The following is a 22275-nucleotide window of genomic DNA, read 5'->3' as shown; positions in this document are numbered from 1 at the left end:
AAGATCCTCACAATTAGCAACGAGGCAATTAATTAGCGGCATGAGGCAATCCTCTTAAAAATCATAAAGGACACTCTTATTACTGCATTTAACTTCAAACACGCCGACCTATAAAAACAATCATTCATTTAACATTTCCTGGATCCATAGACTTAGAATATATTATCGTATAGACAACGTAACAGGCCGTTAATGCGTGACCATTTTTGGTTTGTCAACATGTGCGTCAGCTGGTGTTTTAGTATTGAATATACTAAGGAGCTTATTACAAACGTGGCTGACTGTTTACGACTTATCAATCAAAATCGGTTATAGTAACAATAGATTCACTTTCCTTTCTATCTTGCTGTGTCGTTAGATATAACTTCTCTTTACTCGCTTTATTTGTCTATACGATAGTATATAGTAAGTGTGGCATATATTTCTCATCGTCTTGTTTTAGGGTCGTCAATTTTAAATAAAAATACTTGGGAAATCTGACCACTGAATAGGATATCTTCATAATTTTGTGGGTTTAATTATATTAAACCGAAATACAGAACACTGCATATTATATCAATAGACTAAACTGTTTGTTTGTGAATGGAGTGGAATGAAACAAACACATATATCACCCGGAAATTTTCACAAAACATATACACATACAATCACGCCTGCCTAGAGACATCCAGAGAGACCTGGAGGGTGAGTTCAGGAGAGTGAGTCCGAGCTTCTACTAGCATCAAAAATTCCACATATTCTCTTTTATTCCTGGTACCCTGAACCTGACTTTTACCACAATACATCAACTAAAGTCACATTAAATATAAACAGACACCGATGAACAAACATAATGGCAACGTGTATTAATTAAAATATATTTTTAATAATTAATTGTACAGTCACGACACTGTTCCAATTTTATTATATCTATAGATCTATGGCTCTAAAAAATATAACGAGGGCCAATACACGTCTGAAATGAAGTTCTCGATAGAATAAAACACCAAAGTCTTTCGTTCGTTTCGCGCCTTTTTCTGTCGTCTCTCCGCAGCATTGAGTATCGCTTCTCTTTGTTAAAACTAGGTTTCGCTTTCCATCTACATTGAATACCTTGAGCTCTATTTGAATACGAAATTCTTAATGAGGAGACTGAAAAATTGATAAATGAAAATACATGTTTTATGCTTTTAAATACAACAGGATGGGGAATGGAATGGGGAAAATTTACAATCAAAAGCTCTAATTTTTATATAGTATTAAAGCTTACAAATTGTTAGCAACCCGATAGCAATATCAATTAAAATTGTCTGAAGTTGATAAGCTGAAGTATCTTGCAGTAAGGGATACAAAATCTTGTTCTATTCTATTCTGTACATTGTGGCTTTTGTGAAAAGGTCACCACAACTGAGCCAATGTCAGGTTGAGGTAGGCTACCAAGTAATGAGTAAAGGTACGGCGTTGAAGAGCATTCCAGTTTTAACAATAATGATCAGTTTTTATTATTTTAATTCTGAAACAAATATACAAGCTGTTAGTAAAATTAGACTATATTGTGTTTTGCATACATGAACACGACTTTTGTAATTATTGTCAATGTCGTTTGTCAGTAACTGACATTCTGGTTTCTGAAAAAATATGGAAACGTTTACTTTATTATTGTAGTGACCCTGCCTACTGATCGAGAGATTCCAGGTTTAAATCGTGCAAACATTTATATGATTAATTTGGATGTTTGTTTCCGAGTCATGGATGTTTATATGCAGTTATGTATGTTTAAGTAACTATATTGCATTAAATATAACGTTCTCCATAGCACAGGCTTCGCCTAGTTTGGGGAAGATAGTTTGTGTAAAATTGTGTCATTATTATTTTTATTATTATTATATCAAATGTGTAATATATATTAAATGTATGAATATGAGTTATATATTGCTCTTTAATGAATACAATCTCGTTTGTCGAGAATATATAGTTTAAATGAACATACCATACCATATTTAAGTTATGCGGAGATAATCTGCAATGATAATCAACTTTAATTCTTGTGTAGGAGTTAGATACGTCTATTGTTTGGTTGGCCTTGATAAAACTGGACGAGTGAATGGCCCTTGAATGAATTCAAATATTATGGGATAGAATAAAACAGTGTCTATATAATAAAGGGTGTCCAGCGGGAATTTTTCAACTTTAAATAAACGTTACTCATTTGTTAGCGGGGTTAGGGCTGCGGAGGGGGTGACGTTAGAAGCGACGTTTCTGCGGATTTGTCAGTCGCCATGAGTCATTGGTCGGGCGCGCACCGCGCGTATGCGGTGGAACAATATTTGTTGAACGGCAATTCGCCTATTCGAGCGCGTCGTGCTTTTTGTTTGCATTACAACATTCGGCGATTAAGCGATGGTCCGAGTACGCAGCTTATCAGAACGTGGGTGCAAAGATTTCGAGAAGAAGGGACAATGATCAATAGGCCGCCACCAGGACCGTCTACGTCGGCAGCAACACCAGAACGAGTGGCACAGGTGCGTCAAGAAATTCTTAGAAATCCAAGGAAATCAGTAAGAAAGATTGCCGCCTCTACAGGCATTAAGAAGTCAACTGTGCATACGATTTTGAAAAAAAAACTAAAGCTTCATCCCTATAAAATGCAAATTGTCCAAAAATTGAATGAGAACGATTATGTTTCAAGAGAAAGGTACGCCAGAACGGCTTTGCAACGATTTCGAACCCCCAGAACACTTGGAAACATATTGTTCAGCGATGAGGCACATTTTCACATCGGGGGTTACGTAAACAAGCAAAATATGCGTTACTGGAATCCCAACAACCCAAGAGAACGTCATCAGAAAAGTTTGCACTGCCCGAAAACCACAGTATGGTGCGCCATCTCAGCTCAAGGAATAATCGGACCGTATTTTTTTAATCAGGGGGAAACTGTGGATACCTCTGTATACTGCCGCATGATTGATGAGTTTTTAGTGCCGCAATTGCAAGTTTTTCCAGGACGCAACAATAGGACACATTTCCAGCAAGATGGGGCAACCCCGCACACTTCCAGGGTGTCCATGTCGAAGTTAAGGGACATTTTCCCTGGAAAATTAATAAGCAAGTACGGAGACATAGCCTGGCCACCACGATCGCCTGACTTGACGCCCTGTGATTTTTTCTTGTGGGGATACCTCAAGTCCAAAGTTTACTGTAATAATCCCCGCACCATATCTGCCCTACAAGAAAATATCCGGCGTGAAATTGATGCAATCCCCCAAGCACTGTGTTCGCGCGTATTCGCCAATATGAGGGTTCGCTTACAAGAGTGTGTTACGCGAAATGGACGTCACTTGGAGGACATTATTTTTAAAAAATAAAATCCGCAGAAACGTGCTTTGTTTTAAAAATATAATAAATATTTTGAGTTTAATAATATGTTTTTTATTTAAGTTTAAAAAACAAAATTTTCCGCTGGACACCCTTTACATTTGTTTTATAACACTTTCACTTCAACTTATTTTAAATTCTAAATAAACGAACAATATTTTAAATTCGAATTGATTATTGTGTATCTCAAATAGAACGTCATTGAACTCAAATATTATTTTTGAGTGACAGCTGGTGGATTCTTGGCACCTGAAATAGAAAAATGTAACTAACCTGCTAACGCCCTAGTAGATAAATAAGAATGTACCTACTCAAGTAGATATAAATCTATAATAGTCTTATAAAAGGAGATATGATTTTTTTAATTACTGTTATCAAATTATAATGTCATGAAACTGGATATCAATTACATGGTAAAGAATAAAAAATGTACTATTGTTTGTATCTGACGTACGTCTTGAGATCTTGAGCTCTTCTCGAAAATTCTGAAGTGAAGAGGAAATAAAAAATTCTAACCGAGCGAGACTCCCTTACTTAGCAAATAATGCAAGGAGACCTTATGTAGGCCATATGTTCGGTTTCAAATAATGGACAATAGAAATGTCGGCTGCAAAAAGTAGGAACAGTATCCGATGTCGATTCCAAACCATGTCATGAAGTTTAGAGCAAAAAACGGGACCGCTTGTAATTTGTAATGATTTTGAAGAGCAAGAAGATATTTTATACTATTTTGTTTTAATATGAAACTTAACTCTTTGTATGATTATTGAGATATGTAACTGATATTTACTTGAAACTTTCTGATAGAATGAGTAGGTATCGCGATTGCGAGGTGTGTTAAAATTAGCACCATAATTGAGAACTCTTTGAATTCAAACAAAAAACCATAAATACTAATTTGTCATGTTTACATTGCGTCTGTAATACAGATATTTTTGGTTGTCATAAGTTACTACCCAACGCTGGAATGAAATAGAACTCTTCAAATTAGTTGGATTAAAATAATGTTCATTTCAATCGTTCACCATTCGTTCACGAATATTGTCTATTGTTCCGAACTTCGTCGATGTGCCCGAAAACATAATAGAGTAGGGTCACTATCGAAGCTTCGTTTAAACTTCGCTCGTTTACTAAGTTTCGATTCGGACAAAGAGGGTAGACCCCCTGGTCGATGTCCGATTAAATTAGCTGCACCGCGCCGTCCGCGTCGTCAATCGTTTTATACAACCCTAGCGCTCTACCGTAGGTATTTTCAAGGAGACCATTGAGTTACGCTACCTCTCTATTTGCTGTCAATACCATGTAAGAGCTTCAAAAATATTATCAGCTTTCAAAGATGAGTAATCTCCTAAATATGTATATCAACCTTAAACCTTTCTTGAGCTTCAAGGAATCTATTACAAAAGATTTCATTGAGATCGGTCGAATAGTTTAGGAGTTATTAGGGAACATACAAACATACATTCTCTTTTTTATATATAGATTGCTTCGGAAAAGTGTCGGTAAATTATCGCAATGAGTATGACGGACGTCACTTATCATCGCACGCACTGATTTTTGTTGTAATTGGTTTTGGTCACATGCGGGGCGCTTTATAACAGCTACCAAACTATAAGGAGACCTCAATATGAATTGAGTTTGTAAGTCGTAATATTATTATATTTCCATCTATAAATATTTTTTTTTTCACTAAAAATATTACCACTACATATTACCATCCTTGTATACATGACGCCATACTTTTTATATGTCTGAGTAGGTACTCTTTGTTAGCGGTAAGTAAGTTTTCCTGTTATAATAAAAAAAAATGTTCTTTTATTAATAACAAAAATGGAATTTATTTTAAAGATAGAAATACCACTACTGTTAGAAAGGAATAAGTAAGATAAAGTTCTACCTTTATCCTTTCTAAGAGTTGTACTAATGCAGTTCATGGCCTTCGACCTGCCTGTAGAGCTTGAGGTGAAAACGCAGCTGATTAAGAGGGGGGTCCCCTCTTCCTGCCTGCTTCATTCACATTGGAATTCATCCTCTGTGAACTCGGGAATAGTAATACCATCCTTGATACATAACTTATGTAAAACACAGCATGATTTATTTTATTCTGTAATTTCCTACAAACTCTAAGTCGGGAATTTCACTAATATTAAATTGATTGCATAATCGGCGTCGGTTTCTTCTACGTTCTTCACGTAGAGCAGCCTCGATTAATAGCATTGTTGAAACCATTTCAAGCCTATTTGCAATGAAATACAAATCAAAAGGTAACATCTTTGGTTTCGTCAAATTGACGTTAAAATTTCGAACAAAACGCTGTCATCTTCATATTTTCGTTCGGAACGTAAATGAATTAGAGTAGGTTTAGAAATTTGAAATGTCAAGCAATGACGTTCGGGATGAAACTTCGAAACGAATGGAACCGTAGTAGGAAACATCTGAAACTTCAATCGAAACTTCGTGTTTCGTTGAATTAGAATAGACCTACAGTCTCGGCGGCGTACGGCGTGACACTCAATACTTTTGTTTCTCCAAGATTGCTAGCTGTCGTGTAAATCATGTGTATGTGTGTGTGCGTCAATTGGGGCGCTCAAGTATGAAACTAAAGAACTGTTTTGTTAATAACAGTAAGAAAAGTATTATTACTATATTATCAACATATGGCTTCCATATGGTCTACTTGATTCATGCATATCCTTAACTATTGTGTGATTAATCTGTTACTCTTACTGGTAGCAAAAACATGACATGTGATGTAATGATAATAATGAATGGGGGCTCGGTGCCTTTTGTGGCCTGATTTATTTTAGTATCTTCCAGTAGTACATACCGGAGTGGGTGTGTCCTTAAATCTTCATCTCATATGGCATGCCGCTACAAAAAATTAGAAAACGGTAGACCCTAAAGGCCATCCCTGCAACTTCCCGCTTACCTAAACACTTCAAATTGCATACCTAAACACTTCAAATTGCATACCTAAACACTTCAAATTGCATACCTAAACGCTTCAAATTGTACTTATGATGATTTAATTTATAATTTCTATTCTTTTGAGCCCAAAGAGTCAGATGTTCTATGTTTTTGTTGTCTGATAAAAGTTAAATAATAACTTATTTTATAAATTTTTAGACCGCAATTAATTTTGAAAGAATAATCAATAAACTGATTTTCACGCAGTTTTCAGTCGACCGGTAAAGCCGTTTAAAAAGATTCCAAAAAAACATATTTATTTTTTTTTATTCGTAGTAATTTTGAGATTTCTCAAAATCCACCGTTCCGAATCGGTACGAATTGTATTCAAAATACACACACACACACACACACCTACATACAAACAGACGTACGGACACCATCGGGGGAACAGTCAGGGAAGCTTCCTAGGACCTCAAATCGTCGAGATCTGATGAAAAATCGATTTTCAAACAACGGGGTAAAACCAATTACTTCACGATCTTTGAAGATTTTCAAGAGGGAAGTTAAAATCTTATGGGTTTGGACATATGCTTAGCTAGTTGAACTAGGTTAGTTAAAAATTTAGAATCGTGTTTTTTATTCTTTATTACATATCAAAAGTTTTTTCGGCGCTATTGACGAAAAATATACAAGTGTTTTAAAAGTATACATTTCCTAATATGTTCAGTTTTTTTTATCAAACCTTAACACCATACGTTTATCAAATGTTCCTATTTTAAGATAAATATGTTTCGAAAGAATTAAATAAATGAAGAAGTATTTTAAATGTGTTATGCTTTAGTTAAACGATAAAAACTTCTAGTACTTTTTTTGTAGAGAGGAGGGAATTTAATTTACGTTTCATAATCTGATATAATTTTATACGTAATCTCATTTACAGATGAGGGTGTTACCAAGACATTCACCTGTGCTCGACCTTTGATTGGTCAGTTTGTATTTCTGCAACTAGTCGGTGTGGAAGGATCATTATCGCTGTGCGAAGTCGAGGTCTTTACAACTGAAGGTGAGAAACTGTTGATAATGGATCTCTAACGTTTTCAATAACCTATCTATCCTTGGTTTAACTTACTAGAAGTAGACAAATCTATCCATTAACGCTTACTTACATTTCAATAACCTATCGACATAAAGCATTGGACTATAACTATATTGGACATAACTCTGGATAGATAAGTTCTTGTCATACGGAGAAAGCAATGTATCCGTAACTAGAGATGCGTTATTGATAACGGCCGTCAATTGAGATGTAAAGTTAACGGATGGTTGGGCTAAACTTTTACTTAACAGTACGATAGATGGAGTGTATGAAGCTGGTGATCTTAAATCTTATAAGATTAGTGATATATTTGTTAATTTAAAAACATTACCAACATAATCATCTTATAAATATGCATCTATATAAGCGTTATTATACTTACCAGAAATGATCACATTTTTGTTTTTTTTTTATGAAAATAAGCTAAAAATAATAATTCTGAGCGGTACTACAATTGCGCTCGTCGCCTTGAGATATAAGATGTTAAGTCTGATTTGCCCAGTAATTTCACTAGCTACGGCGCCCTTCAGGCCGAAACACAGTAATGTTTACACATTACTGCTTCACGGCAGAAATAGGCGCGTTGTGGTACCCATAATCTAGCCGGCTTCCTGTGCAAAGGAGCCTCCCACTGGTATGCTTGGGTTATATACGAATAGTTTTAAAAATCAAGTATGTATCATTTTTTTTAATTATTCTTTTTTAACAACGCATCAAAGTTTGTTTCAAAACGCAGCAAACTTATTAATGAAAATGTCTATACTCCGATCAACTTTCGGGACGCTATTGTGAGTACGAACAATTCGACTCTGCAGTTTTTGTTTTAAAAGTACCGAATCTGCTCAATCTTGGGGTTTTAAGGAAGAGAATACATCAATTAACGAGAGAAAATGTAATATTTTTTTAAAACTCTCGTATTCGGAGTCATGAAGAGTCGTTAGTTAAAGTTTAGCACTAACTCTGTTTTATCAAGATCATTTCAGTGCACAGAATGCCGGCTAGATTATGGGCACAACGGCGCCTTTTTCTGTCGTGAAGCCGTAATGTGTAAGCTTTCAATATGTTTCGGTCTGAACGGCAGCATTGCTTGTGAAATTACTGGGCAAATGAGACTTAATATCGCGTCTCAAGGTTACGAACGCAATTACTGTAGTGCCGCTTAGAATTTTTGGGTTTTTCAAGAATCCTGAGCGGTACTATATTGTAATGGACAGGGCGTATCAATTACCATCCGCTGAACGTCCTGCTCGTCTGCTCCCTTATTGTCATAATAAAACGGGTCACACTGCGGGATTGCCGGCAGAAGTGAAAACTTGAACATTGACGCTGTGCATTTTTGAATATTTTGGAATAAGTTGGGGAATTATTTCGAACGAATTGTTTTATTTATCAATTTAAAAAGTAAAAAAAAATACAAATAGTAGCACTTCAGAACTATTACAATAATTTTACATCAACAACTTTATATCTCAGAAAAATCAACTCTCGTCCATAATTTCAATGACTGTCTTACGAATTTACGATCAGGTCACGTGTCATGACGCGAGTTTAAAAAAAAAAGTAAAAAAACTATTACCTACGATTTTGTAATGTATAAAAGTCATGTCATTCTTCAACATACGCGATCATTCACTGTGCTACTTTTATTAACCTTATTTGCCCGTTAATTTAACCTAAACTCAAAATTATTGCGATATAAAATATCTTGGCTATTTAGAAATAGAATTGAAACTGGACATTTCTTCCTGTATTAAATGAAGACAGTCTATTCCGTAAGTGACTGCGCAATGTTTTATATTGCATAAAGGACATGTCCAGTACATGTCAAAGCCAATGTTCCATATTTCAAGATATGATTTTACTATCCCAGTTGTGATACAAAATGAATTGTTACTACTACTTGTTGTACTACCCGCAAATTCGTGTGACTGTCGTTGAAGTAATGGATGAAAGATTTATACTTCTAATTAATTATAGTTCGGCTATTATAACTTAATAATCATACGGTCATTGGACGAGTCCTTGAATTATTGTGATTGCGAAGCCGAAACACTGCGAGGTCGAGGGGTCGATTTTAGCCGTGAAATATTTTTAATGTAAAATAATTGTAATAGTTCCGAAGTGTTAAGTTTTTATGTAATTTATTTTGTCATTTTTGTGTGTACGATAGCGCAATAAATGAATATTGTATTTAACCACATAAATGCTAGTTGATAAATAAAGCAATTCATGCGAAATTATTTCCTAACCATTCTAAAATATTCAAAAATGCACGTTAATGTTAAAGTTTTCACTTCCGCGGGCGCTCCCGGAGTGCAACCCGTATTTTTTTTACAACTGAGTATTTCGGAATGGATCAATTATCTACGATTTCGTTATAGCACTTGGAATAATTGTCTTGATATTGCATGTGCCGGTCACACACCACAACAGCGCCTATTTCTGCCGTGAAACAGTAATGTGTAAGCATTACTATGTTTTGGTCTGAAGGGCGCCGTAGCTAGTGTAATAACTGGGGAAATGAGACTTAACATCTTATGTCTCAAGGTGACGAGCGCAGTTTTAATGGCGCTCAGAATTTTTGAGGTTTTTCAAGAATGCTGAGCGGCACTGCATTGTAATGGGCCGGGCGTGTCAATTACCATCAGCTTAACGTCCTGCTCGTCTCGTCCCTTATTTTCATTAAAAAAATATTGTTTGAAATTTACAGAATTCTCTAACGACCGGTGTGCACCTGCCGGGGCATCGGCTGATATCGAGCTAGCAGCTTTTTCAAGAAACTGCTATGAGTTTAATGTAGCTAAAGGGGCTTCGTTTCATGATGCAAGAAAACAATGCCAAGCGCATGGAGGAGACTTGATACACGGCTTTCAGGTACGTTGTTAACGCCACTTTCTATCTATCCTTTTCCTTCTCCTACCTCACTCTTCCCCACTTCACCGCGCCCATTGCAAGAACGGAACCAGGCGTTTGCCGATGCCTTCACGGTCGCGCACGCGCTTGATACCAAGTGAAGCGCAACTTGCAAATTAACGCGCCGCCAAACGAATAGTGAAGAAGAGGAAAACCGCTTGAACCACTTGGACTACAAACAAGGGCTCGATTAAGTACCGTCAGCGGTATAGCTTGATCAGGTAAGTTTCTTAGTCCTCCACACAAGAAGTCCGCTGAACTGCGGCTGTATTACTTAGCCGACAGTGGTCTTCACATACTCTCCGTAATACTTAAATTAACTTAATAAATATTATATTCAGGGCGATTACATTTATAATAATTTCAGGGCGCTACTTCAAGCTACTTATTACAAGAGCTAGAACGAAGAAAATCGCAACTAAAGACTCAGCTAGTCTGGATCGGGGCTCAAAAGGAACCTGGTCTTACTTCCAGGACATGGAGATGGATTGATGGTATGCAATTCTTAAGTAAAAGGCTCTATAATATAAATGAATACATTTTTGAACATCAACATGAACATACATACTACATGACTATATTATTTCTGAGTATCATAAGGATTTGATCCCGATTGTTTTATATGTATGTATAACGCTCAAAAAATGTTAAACTCACCTTGTTCAGAGCCTATTACTATATTAAATCTTTTAACACCTGCAGTCTGTGGGTTCATATATATAGAATAATAGTGGATTTAGAATGCTCTTCCGCCTGCCACAAGTCTTTAGTGCATCGGGAATGTTTGCCGACGCGCGGGTCAATTGTTTTGATACTATAATGCGACAACGTTGTACTTCCTTGGTGAAAAGAGTGACGGGCAGCCGCAATAGTATTCTAAATCTATTTCCAAACCGGTTTAACTATCAGTATATGAACCATTGTAATATGGTTCACCTATTGACTCAAAGAAATATATAATTTTAATGTTAATATTGCAATTATAATTACTTAAATTATAATTTCAATTCATTTGTAAATGTATGGGTTTGTATTATTACCTAATATAAAAATTATTGCTATTATATCGTTATAAATGATAAGTTCCTTTTTTTTATAATCACCTACTAAAAATAAGTCTAAATAAAATTCAAGCACGGTATAATGGATAAAAAGATAAAGGCAAAACTAATAAATAATAATAATAGCATCTAATTTAATAAAATTTTCACTTATAAATGTTTTTTTTATAAAAGGTGAAACAGTTTTAAAGCCGACGTGGGGTAAAGACCAGCCAAACAACTACAACGGGGAGCAGAACTGTGTGGTGCTGGACGGAGGGCGCGCGTGGCTCTGGAACGATGTGGGCTGCAACCTGGATTACCTCCACTGGATCTGCCAGTACCGTGAGTGTCACCTTCATAGGTACATATCTAGAATTTTATACACACGCGTCCGCGAATTGTTTCAACAAGTTGAAGATCAGCACTTGTTGAGCAGTATAAATACCCTTATTGTCAGCCTCATCGTGTTAGCAAATAAATTGCGAATTTCCTATAAAATGGGCATTTGAAGTACTATAAAAAAAAAGAACGGTGACCCACCTTAAAGTTATTTTTCTTTCCAATCATAAAAAAACAAGTAGGTCGAAATTAGCTTGAACATACATTTCCCAAGTTACCGTTATCATTTTATTACACACTGACAGTGCATCAAGTGTCATGTAATATATCTCGTGTAATTCTCAACCTAACTGCTTTAATGATTTTAAAAGAATTATCAGCAATGTGGGTGATGAACCTTTTGTCGATGGTACATTCAGTTAGCTGGAAAAAAATATACGAATTTATGAAAATGTACTTAATAATTTTTATATAATTTGAGTGATATTATTTTTATTTTCTTACATGCTTTTTTCGGGTAGTACAGTTTTAGGAATCGCCTATGCAATTTTTCAGAATATCCATTACAAACATACACACAATCAAATATTGTCTCTATATCATATTAGTTGATTTATTTTTCAGAGTTTATTGAAAATGAAATGCATAACGAATTTCCCAAGCTGTCTACAATTACGTATGCTATTTTATTTGCATCCACTTAAAAATGTATTGATACTAAATCGGTTCGAGTTATTTACATACCCTTTACTAAAACATATTTTTGCTACACATCCCTACGAAATATGCTATAACTCACCGATAACCGGGGAGTTCTAGAATGTTAGTTAGAAGTGGTTAGAAACTTAGTTAGGAGTTAGAGCTCAGCCATGCACTCGTAGATCGTTTTCATAACGTAGACTGCCTTCCTACCTATTTTCCAGCATTTAAACAAAACAGCTTTGGTACAGTATATATGGCAGCAGCGTTTATGTCTGTTTCACATAAACCGTCTTTCACTGTCTTTGTGAGTTTTCTTATTTATTTATGAAGTCCTAGCAATAACAACTTCGGACCTTCTTCTCTACATAGCACCTATTTTAGGTAGGTAGAGTCGTAGTAAATATTACTTCTTGTTGATACGTTGTAATATTATAAGTATGTAGTAACTTACACATAGTTTTATTACAGACTACGTTTTTTAGGTATTATAATGTATTTGTGTTGTACCCAGCATCATTATTTACATCTGTAATTGCTCAGCTTCAATAATATTTTATACAAATGTAGGGAAGAGTTGGGCGGAAATTTTGTATGAATTTTTATTTCAGCGTTTTTTTGCTTGGCTTTTGAATATTATTACGGGAAACTGTAGTTGGCTTATAACGACTTCAAACTTTCAAAATCTTTTTGCATTCAGGGGTGTTAATTATGAAGTTTTTAACTTCAAAATGCTAGTCTAAGTCTGTAAAGGCGAGGAAGACTTTCTTATGCGTGAAGTCTTATAGCCTAAACACATAGTCGGATTTGGTACGGCCGGACTATCGAACGGTCCGGTGGGCACTTCGCATCAATTGGTCCGGGGTCGTACTCGGTACGCTCCGGACGGTAATAATAACAATTTTATGCGATGGGCAATGTGATATACTATCAAATATGGTCCGCTACCAGACCGCGTCCGATGATTCAGCCGTACCAAATCCGATCATATGTTAAAGCTATTAGAACATAAGTTATTAGGGCACCGTTCAAATTTTTATCACCAATGAAAATGCATCAACCAACCATCTCATAATACATATTTGTAAAATACAAAACTAGTTATACGGCTTTATAGACGTCACAGGCTTGTAGGTCAAGGATGTGCAACCGAGCACCCACTGACCTAATTACAAGCGCCAGCATTGGCCACAGAGAATCCTCCTCCGTCAGCATACGAGAACCCACCCACAAGTATTTCTATTAAGATGTCATCATGATCAGTGTAAAGATAATTCTCTCGTGAATATAATATCTTATTGACAAATTTTAACACACCTATTTTTCATACCCTAGAAATATTTTTGAAGGCGACTATAAAATCACCTTGTGTATTTGCATTTAATTTAATTAAATAACTTCTAATCGTAAGCAATGAGCTTACGATTTAACTGTATATCTGAATACAACGAACGCAAATTATCAGTCAATATTTTTATTTTATCTAGAAGATAACAAGGCTCAACACTCACATTAGAAAGTTAAATTATAAAATATGTAAAATTTACGTCGTCTGAATATTATATAGGGTCGATAAAAAGAACTTTTATTAAACATAGGGAGAGAGAAAATGGAACGTTATTATATTTACTCTCTAAAATTAATTTCTTTAACTGATGCAAATAAATGTTGTAACTGATTGATCCTGATGATTAGGTATATTATATATAATTGTTAAGTTTTTTATAATTATGAGATCTCAGAGCTACTGCTATTGTTATTGTAAATTTCACATGATTAACAGCATAAATCCCCTTTGCCTTAAGCCTCATCTTGTTAGTAAGCATATATTGCGAATTTGTTCATTCAAATGGTCATTCAAAGAACATTCAGTAATACAGCTGTGCTAAGTTATTCATATCTTTTGCGACGGTGATTTATGATTGCGAATTCTGCTTTTCAAATATTTTTTTTTTTGGCCGTGATCTCATAATATACTAATAAACATCGTTGGTTGTAGTATTTCTGAGTAGTAAATAATATATTAAATATATAAACATATTTAAGCGATAATATATTTGCGATTGTACTTCAATTTTTTTTGTGTTTACGTTAAATTTAAATTCAATACTTTTATATGTTTACGTTACTGTTTCTCCATACTATACATAGTGTCTTATTTAACAGTGCCGCCTTCTTGTGGGAGTCCTGATAAACTTTTGAACACAACAATTGAAGGAAACAACTATAATGTCGGATCATCTATAGCGTACAGATGTCCTGAAGGACACATGTTGATTGGTGATAAAACGAGAGAATGCAAAAAGGATGGTTTTTGGTCCGGAGCTCCACCGAGCTGTAAATGTAAGTATGGCGATTATTTAATTTAAAATATCATAGAAATAAAGATGTGGTGTACTGTACACCAGGTAGGAATAAAGTTTCTTCTAATAATATAGAAACAATACAATTCGCAACAAAATTACTTAATTTTGTATTGATTTTATTGAAGGACTTAAAAGTATTTAGGAAATTTTGTGTTTTAGAAAATAACAAATAACATAAAATAAATAGTTATTCAAATTATTAAGTCAAATTAAACAAAATGTTTCTTTATTATTTTTTTGACAATGTAAACCAGTGAGGCTTCTTTGCACAGGGTGCCGGCTAGATTATGGGTACAACAACGGCGCCTTTTCTGCCGTGAAGTAATAAATAAAAATTGTAAGCATTACTGTGTTTCGGTCTGAAGGGTGCCGTAGCTAGTGAAATTACTGGGCAAATGAGACTTAACATCTGATATCTCATTATGTGTCTCATCTCATGTGCGTGCATTGCTCAAAATAGAGGTTAACTGTCCACCTCAATTTTTCGACGTTTTCACAGCTGTCACAGTCTATCTAGACGTATACATGAGCATAGTCCAAATCATTTGTTTTTTTCATCTATATTATGTTATTAGGCATTCTTGTTAAAAAAAATATACACATGTTCACAGAATTGATATAAACACTAATTGCTTCTAGATGTAAATTGCGGTGGATTGGCTTCGATCCAGGATGGTGAAGTTAGTTTAGTGGACGGAAGGACCACACATGGAGCAAAGGCTTTATACTCATGTCGCGAAAACCACACTCTTGTTGGCGAACCAGAGAGGCAGTGTGGTGACCAAGGTGTCTGGGATGGTGAAGCTCCTAAGTGCCTTTTCGACTGGTGTCCAGAACCACCTCCTGTATCAGGAGCTATAGTCTCGGTTAATGGACATAAGGCTGGCTCACTCGCTGTATACAGCTGCCAAAATGGATTCATACTCTTTGGACAAGCGGTAAGAACTTAGATTCTTTATCTTGAATTAATTAAAGGCCGTTTCCAATATTTAGTCTAAAAAAAAACGTAACTATCGTTGACTTTTCTGTCCCAATAAACTTATCGACGGTAACTCACCGTATCCGTACACGCTGTCTGTCAATGGGACGACGTATAGCTTACCAGCGATAGAAGTTTGTATGGAAATTGCAATTCACGCGTTCCAATATAAGGCGATAAGAATGACTTATCGGGTATATTGGGACAACTTCAGATTATTGACAGCTAATTACTGACAGTAGAACGTAGTAATTTATCTCTATCTGTAGATAGTATATTGGGAACGACCGTTAGACTGTCAAATTTTATTATGAAATGAAATCCTCATTCATTATTAATTAACGGCAAAATATCTACAAGAGCAGATATTGCATTTCCTTTGTTACTGATTTGCAACGAGTTTCTAGAAACTTCAGAAATTTCTAGAAATTCTCACAGAATTAAATAACAGCAAAGCAAATACTGTGTAAAGTTATAAAGCTGAAAGTTAAAGGTATTTTGCAGTCTAATTAAGACGAATATCAAGAGAGCATCTGTTTCTGTTAGTTAAATGTAAATTAATATTGTTGTCACAGACGCTAAGAATGCATTTCTAGTTCCTCAGTTATCGTCACTATTTTCGAGAGAGTGTGCATTTCTGTCGTTTTCCGTACTAGTGAAATTTTAGCTAAGACTATGTTTAAACAAATTGCATATTTACGCATTTTTTATTTTATGAATTCTGATAATGATTCTCTACTCAACGTCATCTCTTTTCTCGTTCACAAAACCACTAGCGTTATATTATCACCTGGGCACTTATCATTGTAATGCGCAATACAAATCTATTTTTGATGTCGAAATCAAAGCGGATGTAATTACTACGTAATAAGAGACAGGACTGCCAAAGTAAAAATTGAAATTTGGTGCAAAGAAACGTGTAGTGAGATTTGACATAAGATTAAAATAGTAAAATTACAATTGCTTAGCCGTCATCTGTCTATCTATCAATGACTGCACATTTCATACAATCGAGTGAATCGCTTTTTACATGCTTTTTATTAGCTTCACCTGTATGTATGTATGTTTGTTTGTTTGTGCGCCATTTTGACCTACTTTAAACGGGCAGATTTCGTTCTAACTTCGTAGATTTATCGAGGACCGATGACAATACATTAATTTGATAAAATTATTCCATATTTCAGTTTAAAAAATGGTTTATCTCGGATTTTTTATTTTTATGGAAGAGAGGACAACGAGCGTAGGTGTCACCTAATGTTAAGTGATCACCGCCGCCAACACTACCGGACCAGAGGAATCACAATCACTAGAGCGTTGCTGGTCCCTTCAAAAAGTGTACGCGCTTTTTTTGAAGGTATCCATGTCATATTGTCCTGGAAACACTGCACAAGCTCATTCCATAGATATACATACAAGCTCACCCAGCACACGTTATAATTAAAATTTTTAGGGTATATAAAATATATGACGATCGATTCTCAGACCTACCAAATATATCGTAGATAAAATTTATCGTACTACAATAATTATTATATTCGATTGCCATCTTGCAACCCTATAGCGGTTTTGTGGATGGAACATAAAAATATAAAAATCGCGATACAACTATTTAGTTGTGGATCGTAGAAGGGCGAATATTTGAAGTTGTATGTATTTTTTGATGCTGAATCCTAATAAAATAAAAATATTGTCGAAAAAATAAAAAAATATATATTTATTGGTCACCTTTATCACTACAGAGTACTACAGACCTATTCGATATGAATACAAAATTTCAAGATTATCAATAAGATATTTTGGTTTTAAATCTATAATATCACTTATTTCCAGAGCGTAAGCTGTCAACTTGGTGGGATTTGGTCGGGAACGCCACCGTCTTGTAAATATGTGGACTGTGGAACGCCAGCACAAATCTACAAAGGCTCTTTCAGCTTACTGAATGGTACAACAACCTATGGCTCCATAGCTCAGTTCAGTTGCGACCAAGACTACTGGTTGTCGGGCGCAGAAGTACTAACCTGCAATAGAGATGGAAAATGGTCGCATGATACACCTTCCTGTGAACGTGAGTGTATTTCTTATAAAAACTGTTGAAATCAAAGTTGTTAGTAACTTTATTTATTTAAATCGACTTAACCCGCGAATCATCGTCGTTGGTACCGACTAGTAATCGCTGTAATGTTAAACGTGTTGTAAATAGTGTTGATGATGACATAGTCGACATTGTCAGTACATTTTATGCAATATATTTAACAAAAAAATTTAATCGTAATGGCACACACCGAGCTCCCCGCCCCGTCAAGCCGCGCACTACGAGCACAAATCCGTAGTGTGAGACTAACTAACTAACCGCGAACTCACTACACTCAGCCTGATGAAGGAACTCTAAATAGTTCGAATCTAGACGATTGAAATAAAATAAAAGGCATAAAAGACATTTATGAACTCAAAATTGATTTTTTTAGAATTCTTTCTGATGTCATTTCTAATATACTAGACACTACTACCGCTTCAGAAACAAATGGCGCTCAGACAGAGAAGAAGAAACACTCATAGTTAATAATAATAAATATAGGTAAATAATAACAATAGCTATGACAGATTTGATAAGATGTTATGATGTCTTCTCTTTATATTGAAAAACAGTTAATATAAGACGAACAAAACAATCGAATTTAATAATGTAATTTTATACATTTGAAGTTTTATTTTATGACCCGATAAAATATTATAGCGTCATTCTTTGTTTTCAGTAATATCTTGTTCAGATCCTGAAGTTCCAGCAGGTGGTTACATGGAAGCTTACGATTACAATATTCACTCAACAATCGACTTCCACTGCGAAAAGGGGCACAAGTTAGTTGGTGAATCTAGCTTAACTTGTCAGCAAGATGGCGAATGGTCTGGGGAATCACCCAAGTGTGAATGTAAGTTTGGGATAATTTGTTATTGTTTTCCATATTGTAATTGTTTTTATAGATTAACAAACATAGCCACAGCTAAGTAATAACAGCTATGAGTATGACAAAATCTATAGTATTAATTCCGCTAAGTTTCACAAAATCACTTCGACACTTGCAGCTTTAGAAGCTTTTGAAACGAGAAACTTTCTTTCCAGGAATTAGTGTTAGAGATTATCATTTATAATAATTTACTACACAATAATGAAATTCTGTTCTATTTAAAGCTATTTTAAATTTCACGTGCATGCTATAATGATATAATAGCAAAGTGTGTATGTATTTTCTTCATTTCTTGCAATAACTGTTTGTTACTTGCGTGTAACTTGCTATGCGTAGCATCAGTTACTACGTTATCAAGTTAAATTTGCATTTTCCGTTATTTTTTCCTTCATTCCTTTTCTGTCACACTTTTTAACCATAAATCAAAAAAGGAACTACAGTTTAAGTTTGGTCAATTAAATATTCAAAATTTATTTTGTATTAAATGTACTGCTATCTAGAAGTGTAGTTCTAATGAGATACTAAACTTGATACAACACGTGTATTAGCCGAATGGACAATGAATGCATCTTAAGGACGCGTTCTCAAAACAGAGAGGTATCGAATCGCACTACTACACTGACACCGCTCAAACACATACACGTACTTAAAGTTGATTGCGGGAATCAAATGAATTTGATACTTTAGCAAGTTTGACTTTAATTTTTTTAATACCTATGTATTTTTGATAATTGGTTGATGTATTCGTTTAGTAGTTAAATATTAGAATTTTAGATGGCAATTCTGTCGCATAACGTCGTGTGCAGTAAACGCAGTTTTTTTTAAATCGAAGATGGCCGCCGCGAAAAATTATGATTTCAACAATATGGGTATCGTATCCGAGGTTAGCGAGGGTGCAGAGAACAATTAGATAGGTCTTTCAAAATCAAATTTTGAGATTTTTTAATTAGATTGGTAACGGAATGTGTTTTGTACATATTGTGAGTGAAAAGTCGAAACGTAAATATTTATATATTTAGGGAATGAAGAATTAATTTAGCATGTGGGATATTGTTAGACAGGCCTTTTATAAGATAATTTAAGTTTATGAATGAATTCTAATTTTGACGATGTAAATGACACCCATGAAGAAAATTTTGTAGATTTCATAGGCGCCATCATGGATTTCGATTTAGGCCCGCTATTCGTTATTGTTGACCCTAAAATCCATGAAAATGACACCCATGATAAGAAGTTGGTAAATTTCATAGTCATCATCTTGAATTTCGATTTTGACTCGATATTCGATATTGTTGACCCCAAAAACCATGAAAATGACACCCATGAAAAGAAGTTGGTAAATTTCATCGGCGCCATCTTGGATTTCGATTTTGACCCGATATTCGTTATTGTTAACCCCGATAACCATGAAAATGACATCCATTAAGAGAAGTTGGTAAATTTCAACGGCGCCATCTTGGATTTCGATTTTGACCCGATATTCGTTATTGTTGACCCCGAAAACCATGAAAATGACACCCATGAAGAGAAGTAGGTAAATTTCATAGGCGCCATCTTGGATTTCGATTTTGACCCGATATTCGTTATTGTTAACCCCGATAACCATGAAAATGACACCCATGAAGAGAAGTAGGTAAATTTCAACGGCGCCATCTTGGATTTCGATTTTGACCCGATATTCGTTATTGTTGACCCCGAAAACCATGAAAATGACACCCATGAAGAGAAGTAGGTAAATTTCATAGGCGCCATCTTGGATTTCGATTTTGACCCGATATTCGTTATTGTTAACCCCGATAACCATGAAAATGACACCCATGAAGAGAAGTTGTTAAAATTCATAGGCGCCATCTTGGATTTCGATTTTGACCCGATATTCGTTATTGTTGACCCCGAAAACCATGAAAATGACACCCATGAAGAGAAGTAGGTAAATTTCATAGGCGCCATCTTGGATTTCGATTTTGACCCGATATTCGTTATTGTTAACCCCGATAACCATGAAAATGACACCCATGAAGAGAAGTTGGTAAATTTCATCGGCGTCATCTTGGATTTTGATTTTGACCCGATATTCGTTATTGTTGACCCCGAAAACCATGAAAATGACACCCATGAAGAGAAGTTGGTAAGTTGCATAGGCGCCATCTTGGATTTCGATTTTGACCCGATATTCGTTATTGTTAACCCCGATAACCATGAAAATGACATCCATTAAGAGAAGTTGGTAAATTTCAACGGCGCCATCTTGGATTTCGATTTTGACCCGATATTCGTTATTGTTGACCCCGAAAACCATGAAAATGACACCCATGAAGAGAAGTAGGTAAATTTCATAGGCGCCATCTTGGATTTCGATTTTGACCCGATATTCGTTATTGTTAACCCCGATAACCATGAAAATGACACCCATGAAGAGAAGTTGGTAAATTTCATCGGCGTCATCTTGGATTTTGATTTTGACCCGATATTCGTTATTGTTGACCCCGAAAACCATGAAAATGACACCCATGAAGAGAAGTTGGTAAGTTGCATAGGCGCCATCTTGGATTTCGATTTTGACCCGATATTCGTTATTATTGACCCCGAAAACCATGAAAATGACACCCATGAAGAGAAGTTGGTAAATTTCATAGGCACCATCTTGGATTTCGATTTTGACCCGATATTCGTTATTGTTAACCCCGATAACCATGAAAATGACACCCATGAAGAGAAGTTGTTAAAATTCATAGGCGCCATCTTGGATTTCGATTTTGACCCGATATTCGTTATTGTTGACCCCGAAAACCATGAAAATGACACCCATGAAGAAAAGTTGCCAATTTTATAAGTGCCATCTTGGATTTCGATTAGACCTTATATTTAGAGATGAACTTATAAATCACAAATTCTTCAATAAAATACAGAAACATATTTTTTTGAAAATCTGACTGCTTACAAAATATGTAAAGTATCAAAGACTATACTACGTATTGTATAGCTTACAAAAAATATTCATGTTCGTACAGAGATGTTTCCGAGTACGAGCTGCTGCTTACAACCGACACAGTGTCTACCCACGACGGCGGCCGAGCGCGGACTGAGGATATTTCGATAGATCTTTCTGTGCAATGCGTCCGGAGTGACAAAATAAAATAACCCTTAATACCAACTTTAAAGCTCATGCTTATCAGAAATAAATATGAATTTTAGACGATTCATTTTTATTTTTTTCTGAGATTATTTATTTGATATTCATTAATTTATTTCCCGTGTTTTTGAAAATATTATATCTGCTTTCCTTACATAATTTTTAAGAGCCAAAATTGTGTAAGTGGTATCAAAAAACTGATCTTGAATGAAGACCCATTTCGTCAATTTTGTGTGAAGAGGTAACGGATAATCGTTTTTACGACATAAAATATCAAAATTTCAAAGCAAACATTTCCCGCTAATTGGAGATAAATAAGTAATCTATTTGTGGCAATTTTTAGTTTTGTTAGACTTAGTTTAATTTCGTCACAAACTCTACCGAAAAATATCTTATTTTTGTCGGATTCCTAAACGCGTCCTTAATAGCTTGTATTATTTCATTTGATATAGTGACCCCACTGACCTCTACTATGTACCA

General features: G+C 35.2%; 1 protein-coding gene across 2 annotated transcripts in view; it reads left to right on the top strand.

Annotated features, from left to right (window-relative positions):
- The window catches only part of LOC126978421 (sushi, von Willebrand factor type A, EGF and pentraxin domain-containing protein 1), a 102570-nt gene that overhangs the window by 70973 nt on the left and 9322 nt on the right, over positions 1–22275 (top strand). Inside the window, exons 5-12 of one of the 2 annotated variants that reach the window (XM_050827194.1) lie at positions 7205–7327; positions 10071–10234; positions 10641–10767; positions 11509–11658; positions 14521–14697; positions 15360–15658; positions 17530–17764; positions 18453–18626. In XM_050827194.1, the coding sequence (XP_050683151.1) occupies positions 7205–7327; positions 10071–10234; positions 10641–10767; positions 11509–11658; positions 14521–14697; positions 15360–15658; positions 17530–17764; positions 18453–18626 (1449 nt within the window). Of the gene's footprint in view, positions 1–7204; positions 7328–10070; positions 10235–10640; positions 10768–11508; positions 11678–14520; positions 14698–15359; positions 15659–17529; positions 17765–18452; positions 18627–22275 lie in introns of those variants that run through there. The other variant, XM_050827195.1, reaches the window with a different exon arrangement.

The sequence above is a fragment of the Leptidea sinapis genome, chromosome Z, assembly GCF_905404315.1.
Source record: "Leptidea sinapis chromosome Z, ilLepSina1.1, whole genome shotgun sequence".
Taxonomy (NCBI): domain Eukaryota; kingdom Metazoa; phylum Arthropoda; class Insecta; order Lepidoptera; family Pieridae; genus Leptidea; species Leptidea sinapis.
Note: the sequence above shows the minus strand (reverse complement) of the source record. Positions and strands in the feature narration are given on the sequence as shown.